At 35.2% G+C, this 11227-nt stretch overlaps 1 protein-coding gene across 1 annotated transcript in view; it reads left to right on the top strand.

The window, feature by feature from the left end:
* The first annotated feature begins 225 nt into the window (after positions 1-225).
* CNGA3 (cyclic nucleotide gated channel subunit alpha 3) overlaps positions 226-11227 on the top strand; it is a 57279-nt gene continuing 46277 nt past the window's right edge. Inside the window, exon 1 of the mRNA XM_051984660.1 lies at positions 226-354. Within this exon, the coding sequence (XP_051840620.1) occupies positions 254-354 (101 nt within the window). The 5' untranslated portion in view covers positions 226-253. The remainder of the gene's footprint in view (positions 355-11227) is intronic.

Genomic DNA, 11227 nt, shown 5'->3' with positions numbered 1-11227 from the left:
CTTTATTCTTATGTCAAAAATTCAGTTAAAGAGAAAATCAAAAAGGGCCACCACAATGTTACCAATTATTACCATCCACCTGAGATCTACTTGTCTTTTTCCAGCTATGAGGTATGACTAGTCATTAATAAAAACAGTGGAATCTTCCATTATAAATAATTGTTTGACTATTGTCTCATACTTTCCATCATAAAAATATTAATTCTTTATGTTTTAGCTGAAATTTGGAATTTTGTGACTGAAAAACAGAAAGATGGCCAAAATCAGCACTCAGCACTCCTATCCTACCACACGCAGACTCTCAATCAGGAACACTGATGAAGACCTAGAAAGAGTTGAAAATGGCACCAGCAGGTAAGCTATGACATTCCATTTTGTGCTAAGAATGAGAATAATAGCAGTTTATTTTTCATGCATAGCTTCCAAAGATGATTGTCTAAGGTAACTCTATAATGTGAAACTGCCTATCAGAGGCATTATAGTGAATTGAATTTCCCATATCCACATTTATCATTATCCTGCTGTCTATTGCCAGAATCTACTTAGGATGACAACTGGGAGAGACATAGGTACAGAAAAAAGAATAGACAACTTTAGGCTACATCTAAGATGAGAATTCATCATCATTCAATTCTTCCTTTCTTATTGGTCTAGAAGCTGGAATTTCACAAGCACATGACCTTGTGCCCACATTAACATTCAGAGACATCCCATGTTTATCTCATAGATCCCTCAAAGAGAATATTCACAAGTCACAATAGACCTGCCATTTGCACTTCTTCCAGCCTCATCTAGCTTTTCTCTCTGTCCCCTCAAAACAGTCACAGCACATTTCTGCTCATTATCACATATAGATTGGTCTGGTCAATGTTATACCAGCTCCATTCCCTTTGTCTGATTCTCTTAAATACCATGGCTAATTTGCATGTAGCCTTCTATGAGGAAGTGCTATAAACTGATTATATAGAATTTAAGAAGAGAATGAATAGTATAAAAGTTTAAGCATCAAATGTAGACAACTTTTTCAAAACACAGCAGTGAAGGAGAGAAGCATGATGGAACATTAGTTACATAGTAGAGATCAATGAAAAGGAAGAGTACTTGTTTTTTTTTTTTTTTTGTTATTTTTGGAGACCTGAGCATGTTTTTAGGGAAATGGGGAGCAGGAATCAGTTGGTGGTTGAGAGAGGGTAGGGATTTCTGGATCAAGATATGGCAGGAAGAAATGGAAGAAGTGTTTTTTTTGTTTTGTTGACACTAAAAACTTTGCTTATTTAGAATTATGACAATTTGTTTCACCTACTTTGTGAAGTTTTCTAACATATTTCTTCCATAGTTTTATTTGATTTGATAATTCATCATGTTGTCCCCTAACAACTCAAGTGGTGGAGGGAAGAGAGAATGAACTAGTATTGGTTTTCATATTCCTGCCTCTAGAGCCCTAAACATGGACTTCCTCCACTTTTTCCCTTCTTATATGCTTTTTATAATATCTTTTACTTTGGGATTTGGGAAGAAGGAGAAGAAGATAAGAGTGTGAAAATGGAAAGTTAAGAGAACAGAAGAAAAAAATATGTATAGGGTGGGAAGGAAAAGCCAAAAGGGAACATAGAGCATGCCTCTTATCTACTCAGAAATGGGGAATTACTAAGAACAATGATTCTCATTTCTGGGCCACTTTCCTACTCAAGCATTATCTTAATATAAAGGGATTCTATAACATGGGAAGTGGAAGATGTGAGAAGAGAGGCAATAACTATGTCCAAATATACAAAAGTTTTGGTACTTGCCAGTAGATGTGTTAGGCATGGGGTATATAAAGCTTTTCCCCAGGAGAGTGACACTGCCATATGGGAGCTTTCTTTCTGGGAGGACAGGCTTTCTAATTAAAAGGCTTCATTTTTCATATTTTTGAGCAGGGCAATGGATGACCAGATCTGGAAGACTAGCTAAGAGGCAAGTGTACAAGTAGAAAGATTTGTAAGGACATTATTGCAATATTTTAGAAAGGAGTGGATGGGCTGCAATTAAGGCTTTTACTAAAACAGTGGCAATGGTAATAAGTATGTTAAAGATGTTGTAAAGGTGGAATCAATAGAACTTGGTAACTATGAGACAAGATGAGAGAGAGAGATGCCAAATGAGAGAATGTCAACTGAACCATATCTAGATGGAGAAGTTCTATAGGCAGTTAGAAGTATGGAGCTCGAATTTAAAAGAGACATCAGACTAATACATTATTGGTGGAGTTGTGAACTGATTCAACCATTCTGGAGAGCAATTTAAAATTGATCAAAGGGCTATCAAACTGTGCATACCCTTTGATCTAGCAGTGTCACTACTAGGTCTGTTTCCCAAAAAAGGGAAAAGGACCCCCATGTGCAAAAATGTTTGGAGTGACCTTTTCATAGTGGCAAGAAAATGGAAACTAAATAGTTGCCTATCAGTTGGAGAATTGCTGAATAAGTTATGAATGGAATAAAATATTGTTTTGTAAGAAATGATCAGCAGGCTGATTTCAGAAAAGCCTGGAGAGACTTACATGAACTGGTGCTAAGTGAAATGAGTAGAACCAAGAGAACACAGCAACAAGATTATGTGATGATCACCTGTGATGGACTCGGTTCTTTTCAGCAGTGAGGTGATTTGGGGCAATTCCAAAAGATTGGAGAATCTTTTCTCCAATGGAGAAAAGCCATCTGCATCCAGAGAGAAAACTATGGGCACTGAATGTGGAGCACCATATAATATTTTCATCTATTTTTTGTTGTTTACTTGCTTTTTTTTCTTTCTGACTTTTCTTGTGTAGCATGATAAATGTGGAAATATATTTAGAAGGAAAAAAAAGAGAAAGCAGGACCAGAAACACAAAGAATCATCTTCATAGAGGGAATGATTAGAGCTATGGGTGATGGTATTCCCAGAAGAGAGAATATATAAGGAGAGGAGCCACAGATAAATCTTTGAGAAATACCAACATTTAAGGAACAAGAAGAAGATGAGGAGGAAGAAACATAATATGACTAATTATATAGATATAAGGAGAGACTTTTATGTTTCTGATGCCAAGGGAGAAGAGCATATCCATTAGGAGAAGGTGATCAAAATTGTCAAAAGCAGCAAAGAGATCAAGCAAGATGTGGAAAGAATTTAAAAGGTCATTAGATTTGCAGAAAGGTCGAACCAACTCATAACTCCACCTGATTATATTAATACTTCCTATTAGCATACCTTTCTTCTCACAGCCAAGTCCATTAAATTTTGTAATTGGAAGGTCATTGGTGACCTTTGAAAAAACTGTTTCAATATCATTCTGATAATGAAATGCTGATTATATAGAGGATGAAGAGAAAGTGGGTAGGATGGAAGTTTAAGCATACAATGCAGACAAATTTTTCAAGACACTTAGCAGTGAAGGAGAGAAGCATGATGGAACAGTAGCTACATGTGGCAAAGATCAATGAAAAGAAAGGGTTTGGTTTTTTTTAGAATTTTGGAGTTGAGTATGTTTGTAGGGAAATGGGCAGGAACCCAGTCAGTGGCGAGAGAATGATAGGGGTAGGAAATAGACATAGAATTTCTGGATCAAGACAAGATCTTGTGAATTTAATAGAGGGAATGCATAAGTGAAGAAACTTCCTCTACCAGTTCAATTTGCTACTTTCTCTCAGACTTATGGTTTTAAAAAATTACCTAAGGGACAGAAAATTTAAGATTAAAGAGGAATTAAAATGTAAGGGATTGAAAATATTGCCCCTACGGCTGGAATGGGTTCCTGGAGGAAGCAGGAAAGAAGAAAGAGTCTAGAAAGTTATTTCTAATTGGGAGTAGGGATTCCTCCTCTTCTTTAATAAAAGGGAAGGAAAATGTAGGTGATAATAGTGAAAAATTATGAAAATTAAAAGAAAGGAGTCTGAAAAACTCAATCTTCCCAGTATATTAGGAAGCTATGTCATTCGGTGTATCTAGAGTGTGTGTACCTTAGGAACTGGGCAGTATTCAGAACTGAGTGAAAGGAGAGAAGGAAAGTTTTGAAATAGTCATTATGAAGAATGATATAGGGAGTTTATGATGGTAAAGTAAAAGGGTTTGTTGGCAAAAGTTAGGGAAGAATTGAGAATGTGTCCCATTAATTTAATAGCTATATAAAAAAATCAGCTTGATTTTATCTAATATTCAGTAGCCCCAGGGTAGCTGTGAGAGAACTAAAAGATAGGTCCTTCTTATAATTTTACATTTGCAAGTCATGAATTACAAAAGGTCATGGTCAGAAAAAACTCTGGGGTCATGATGAATGTAACATTAAAGTTGCCAAACAGAGAGGGGCTCAGGACTGGTAAGTGAAGTCAGAGACTAGGAAAATGATGAATAGAAGGATGAATCAATGCACCAGACATCATGATGTAATTAAAGTACAAATGAGCAATTGGAAGATTAAGGAATGGGAGATTTTGTAGAGATGATATTTAAATTATGAAATTTGGAATTGATACTTTTTAGGAAAAGGTAAAATCTAAGATATAACTGCAACAAAGTGTGATTGAAATATTGTGATGAAGGAGGTTGTTGGAGTTGAAAATATTGAGGATATGTGTAATAAGACTGCTAGAAAAGTTACATAAACATGAATAATAAATTCTTGATGTTAGGGGACAAGAATTCTGTGAGTCATATGCTGAAGTTTGAAAAAAATGAGGGGAATGATCTGGAAGTTAATAGGTGACAACAATGAAGATATGAAAAAGGTAAAATTACCTGGACATTAAGAGGGGATGAATCAAGGTAAGAATGGTCTTGAAGTGATAGATGGGAGTAAGAAGACTGGTTACCTCTCCTTCTGGCTCTATGATTTGAAGTGGGGGGGGAGGAAGAATAGAAGTAATCTGCAATAAAGGTGAAAAAATTATGGTAGAAAGAGTCATGATTCTATCCAAGTGAAGATGAAAAAGAAATATTGAAAAATTCAAGGATATTGGAGATTTTATTGAAAATATAAGGAAACTTTCAAAAGTCATAGTGGAATGAACTAAAACATGAGTAAACTGTGATAAATTTGGTTTGGGAGGGGAAAAGGGTAATCAGAGTAGGGTGGCAGTAGTATAGATATGTCACCTACATCTAAATCGATGGGACTTGGATTATAAGAACTAGAGAGCCGGAACAATCGTTATATATAGTAGGTAGATGTGACATAATTCCATTAATAACTGACTCATAGAACTAAGCTGCTCCAGCATTCCACATTTGTACTAAAATTGAGAAAATTCATCTTCTTGGAGATGCAAAAGGATTTCAAACTATCCTCCATGAGGTTTCAGAGACCTTAAGGGGGTTCAGTAACTTGTCAATGGCCATACAGTCAATCCCATCATATAAGAAGCAGAATTTAAACCCAGATTTTCCTGAATTTAAGGTCAATGCTTTAGACACTAAAGCAGCCTTCTAGTGAAATATCATGGTAGGAAGCAAAGTAAAAGTTCAGTAGTGATGAGTGATGACTAGTAAAATCGGTCCTCTCCCTTCTACTAAGTCAAATTCCCATCCCTGAGCATCAGTTTACTCGGTGGCAAAATAGATTTAGATCATTCTGAAGCCTAATTTCTAGCCTAAATGAGAGTAAGGGGAGGGTTGCACGTCCAGAGATGTCCTGATTCAGGTTCAGTTTATACATGAAGTCAAAGATTTTGCATTTAAATCCCAGTTCTATCACTTGTTATATGAATAATCTCATATGCTCTCTCTGGATCTCAGGTTCTTCATGTAAAATGAGGATCTTCACTTCTAGATGTTTGATCCTATGAGATTGAAATGTTAAGATTATCATGAGAAGGATATTGATTTTAGACTCATTTCCCATGATAAAAATGGAAATGCCAAGCTCTTTTCCTTAGAAAGGGGGATTAAAGAGAGCTAGAGCAAATGGGCAATTGTGACCCCATCTTGGCCATTGTTAGTTTGGCAGTTTTGTTGTTGGTTAAATTTCCCTGGTCTGCAGTGTTTGCTATTTGCCTTGGCCACGGTGCACAGGATAAAGCTGGGTTTAAGGTCCAGCAAGCATCAGCAATACCAGTGGCCAAGATATCAGCACTGGCCAAGAAGACACACATTTGGGGCAGCTGGCTGCATAGTGGGTAAAATTCTATGCATAGAGTCAGGGAGCTCAGAATCCAAATCTGGCCCCAGATACTTTCTAACGGTGACCCTGGGCAAGCCATTTAACCTCTGTTTGCCTCAGTTTCCTCATTTGTAAAATGGAGGCTATAATGCACTTACCTCTCAGGGTTTTGTGATGGTCAAAAGAGATAAGAATTGTAAAGTGCCTGGTACAGTGCCTGGAACAAAGTAGATGCTACACAAATGTTAGCTATTATTAATATTATAAATGGAGTTTTTTTCCCCAGTGACTCACTGTGCTGAGCCACCTACTCATGGTTCTCCTTGTTTCCAATGGACATAGCGTCAAAGGAACAAGCTTTTGTGAGATATGTTCATGAAATTATGCCTCGAGTAGCAGCTGAGGCAGGAATCATCAATCTGCAAATATTTTTCAAGCTCTTATTATATCCCAGGCCTTGTATTGGGCGTTGGGCATATAAAGAACAGTGAAATTGAACCTGCTCTCAAGGTGACAAGCTGTGTGTGGGTGTTTATATATATATATATGTGTGTGTGTGTGTGTGTGTGTGTGTATATGTATTTATGTATGTATATATACATATATATTTATATATGTATATATACACACATAAACATGTCTATATATACAAAATATATAGCAAGTAATTTAGTGGGGAGGGTATTATCAGGTGAGGGTGTTAACAAAGGCTTTATGTGAGCTGATGTTTGAAGAAAATAAAGAATTTTACTTCTAAGAGATAAAGATAAAAATAGAATGTCTTCCAGACATAAAAGAATTCTCTGGAAAAGTCCAAATTCAATTTGAATGTTTTTACTTTGATCACAGCTAAAATCAGTGTTTTGGGATTGGCCTTCTTCCTTTTGTTTCTCCCAGTAGTATCTATCCAATAAGATTTATCTCAAAGTCCAGTCTTCCCTAGAATTGTCTAGATAAATTGTCTAGATAGATTGCCAAGTTTCAAATAACAAGCTTGGTCTCAGAGAATAGATAAAGAAGATACTTTCCCCCTTTCCCGTGTAGAGGTCAGAATTCATGAGTATGAAATCTTGTGAATAATGACATTTTTAAAAAATGTGTTGATCAATTTTGTTGAATTCTTCCCTTTCACTTTTTTTTCACAAAAAATTATATTTTGTGAAAGCAAAGCTCTCTAAGGGGAAAGGATGGGGATATAGGAGAGAATCTAGGTAATATAAAAACAAAAGATGGCAATAAAAAAAATTTAAGTGACTATAAAAAATTCCTGGTATAATGTAGAAAGAAGAATCATGATGGGCAAGGTGCCTGGAAATTTATAAAAGAAAACATCAGGAAGAGATCACTCATTGTGACCTGACACAGCTATAAAACAAAGCAAAAAATATAGGTAGAAAATGAAATTGAATTTTAACCCAAGGAGGCAAATAATATTTATCATTGAGATTCAATAGTATGATATTAATGACTGAAATATAACAATGCAATAATATACTTTGTTAGGCAAAATGCTATTCATGACAAATATAGCAATAGAAAATGATATCTTGTTCAAAAGTAGCAAGATATAGTCACACAAGGATAGAGGAATACCATTTTATGTCAAGAAGATAAACACTTATTTGGAAACCTATAAAAGTGAATGTAAAAGAATAGCAAAGAATATTTGGATAAACCTAGTAATATAAAGTAGCAATGGAAGTGCTTTCCTTTTGGGGGTAAAGAGAGACATTTGATCATATAGTGTCATCCTGCATCTGGTTGATGCTTTCCTAATAGAGATCAAAAAATGATTAGCATAGTGATGGAGAACTTCAATCTATAGGATGAAAGAAAACTGACTTAAGCCTAGTTCATATTACAATAATGACTTCAAACTCAAGATGAATCAACAATTAGATGTAGCAGTCAAAAACCTTCAATAAAATCATTTTGCTTAACAGAAGCACAGTGTTCTGAGTAAAAGAATAAATATGTTAAAAGTAAAATAGGATATAATGAGAATAAAAGAGTAAATAGGGTTAAGTGGCTTGTCCAGGGTCACCCAGCTAGTAAGTGTCTGAGATCAGATTATAACTCAAGAATATGAGCCTTCCTGACTTCAGATCTGGAACTCTAAAATAAAGTTTGAATTTTTTTAGTTTCTTTTATGACTACAAATTCCATTCTTTATGATTAAGTATTCAACGAATATTTGTCTGTTAAAAACAAATTTCCTGGGGGCAGGTAGTGTACAGTGGATAAAGCACTGGCCCTGAAGTCAGGAGGACCTGAGCTCAAATCTGACCTCAAACACTTAACACTTCCTAGCTGTGTGACCATGGGCAAGTCACTTAACCTCAATTGCCCCAGGGGAAAAAAATAAATGAATGAATAAATGAATGAATGAGTTAGTGAATGAATAAATAAATAAATTAAAAACAAAAACAAAAACAAGTTTCCTGGGTTCCTACCCTAATGAATTGTGCTTCACTTATTTATGGATGCTACATTTAGAGAGAGACATTGGCAAATCGGAATGAATCTTGGGAGAGCAACTGGAATGTGGAAGGAAATGGAAATGTGATGTTTGGGGAAGAGTTGAAAGAATTTAGGAAATTTGTACTGGAGAAGAAATAACTTAAAGAGACGTGATAGCTTTTCCAAATATTTAAATGACTGTCACATAGAAGAGGAGTTACATTTATGTTTGTGCTAGTCCAGAAGGCAGAATTAGAACCAATGTGAGGTAGTTTTCAGTTCAAAGATAAAGAGGAACTTTTTGTCAATTAGCTTTGTTCCCACAGGAAATGGACTTTTTAATTATGTGGTAAGTTCCCTGTTACTGAAAGTATTGAGGAACCTCTATCAAGGATAGCATAGAAGGAATTCCCACATGGGAAGAAAGTAGTACTAGTTAATCTCTTAAGATTCCTCTTAATTCTGGGAGAAAAAAAGAATGGATACGAACATTTATTTTATGGCAGAATTTTCATTTATTTTCTCAAAAGAATCATGATGGGCAAGGTGCCTGGAAATTTATAAAAGAAAACATCAGGAAGAAATTAGTCATTGTGACCTGACATAGCTATAAAACAAATTTATAAACAAAACAAATAAGATAATAGTTAAAATTTGGTAAGAGAAACACATATAAAATAGGTAATTTTTCTTCTGTAGTTGAATCTTTTATTGAAATTCCTGACATTTTAGAAAATGTATAGAAATGGGGAAAGGAAGCATTTTTAAAACATCACAACATGGAAATTTGGAAATTTGAGGTTCTCAGGGAGGGAATGAAGAATCACTGAATGTTAGAGCAAGTTAGGAACCATAGAGATCATGTAATATAAACCTTTTATTTTATAGCGTATGAAACTCTGCCCAGGGTAATAATGCAGGTAGTAAGTAAATTGCAGAATGGGGATTTCAGATCCAAGTTTAGTACTCCCTTCACTATACCATGCTGGCCTCCAGCTTATATGTAAGCAACCCTGAATATTATGTATTATGTTTATGATCAAATACCCAGGGTATTTATTAAGTAGCTGCTACTTTAATAAATTCTGTATTGGTATTGTTTGATTGTTTTTCAATTGTGTCTGATTTTTTTCATTATCTTTTTTGGGTTTTCTTGGCAAAAATATTAGAGTGGTTTGCCATTTCATTTTCCACTGGGAAAACTGGGTTAACTTGCCTATTGTCACATAGCTGGATAAATGTCTGAGACGAATTTGAATTCAGGTATTTCTGACTCCAAACCCAGCATTTCATCCAATTGCACCACCAACTTGTGCTAGTACATGCTTGTTGGGAATGAAACTAATAGATTCATCATATGTCCTCTTGACACCAACCACCATAATCGTTCTTTCACAAACCTATTTTTCTTTTCCTCCATTTCCCAAGAAAAAGATGCAAAAAGAAATGGGGGGGGGGAGGGAAGATTTAAAGTAAAAATTGCTTCTAAATAAAAATACCAAAACTCAAAAGATTTCTTGCTTTTTCCTTCTTTAAACTTTTTCATCAGTTCTGCTGTTTAGTTATTTCTTGGTATATTTGAATAAGAAGGTGTCAAAGAAACATCTAAGCACAGAGAATTAAATTCAGATCAGGGATACATAAAATCCCAAATTAATTTCTTCATCTCATTATTCTTATTGTGCTTTTTGGCTGAAATATTTATGCCCAAAGAAAAATAGGGGATACTCTCGATGTTTCTCCCTGCATGGTGCCACATTTTGCAATTTTCACCAAAGAAAGTTTATTTACCACTTATATTTCTAGGGAAGCAGGCTTAAAATACAGTGCTTTGGTTACTGGCCAAATGGGAACAAGTTAACTGACAGGTTTGATTTAAGTTGCTAAGAAGCTTCAAGAGAAGGAAGGAAAGAAGGAAGGAAGGAAGGAAGGAAGGAAGGAAGGAAGGAAGGAAGGAAGGAAGGAAGGAAGGAAGGAAGGAAGGAAGGAAGGAAAAGAGAATGGGAAGGAAAATGGAGGAGAAGAGAAAAAGATGGAGGGAAAGAAGAAGGTAAGGAAAAAAAGTCTTGTGTTTCTTCTTCTTCTCCAGATTGTAAAAGACAGTATTGTTCAGGTCTTTCTTTCCTCACCTAAAAGAAATACCAGCTCCTTCCAACATAGATATTATGGACTCCTAGCCTTCTCTTTTCATTCTTTCTCTCCTCCTACAGACAACAAACTCCTCTCCACACATCTTTAGAAACTGTGTACTTTGTCTTTCCTTTAGACCAAGGCTTCTTAAACTTTTTTCCATTTATGTCCTCTTTCTGCCAGAGAAATTTTTAGGTGATCCTGGGTAAATAGGCATATAAAATAGATATACAAATCAAACATTTGCTGATAATAAATCAATTCCTTGGCATATATTTATCTTTATTTTATTTTTACATAAAGAATTAAATCTTGTAATATTTGATAATGCGGGACCCAGAGCAGTCAGAAATCTTTTAGTATTGCCAAATTTTGGGCCCCCACATTCAGTTATATGACCCAATATGGGAATGCAACCCACAGTTGAAGAATCTTTGCTTTACACTAACTAGTTCACAATATAACCATAGCTCTAGCTTTTCTCTGGAATCTTTATAAATCAATGGTCTTTTTGCTCATTTA

The sequence above is a fragment of the Antechinus flavipes genome, chromosome 3 (genome assembly GCF_016432865.1).
Source record: "Antechinus flavipes isolate AdamAnt ecotype Samford, QLD, Australia chromosome 3, AdamAnt_v2, whole genome shotgun sequence".
NCBI lineage: Eukaryota > Metazoa > Chordata > Mammalia > Dasyuromorphia > Dasyuridae > Antechinus > Antechinus flavipes.
The sequence above is the reverse complement of the archived record's forward strand: the minus strand, read 5'-3'. Positions and strand labels throughout refer to the sequence as shown.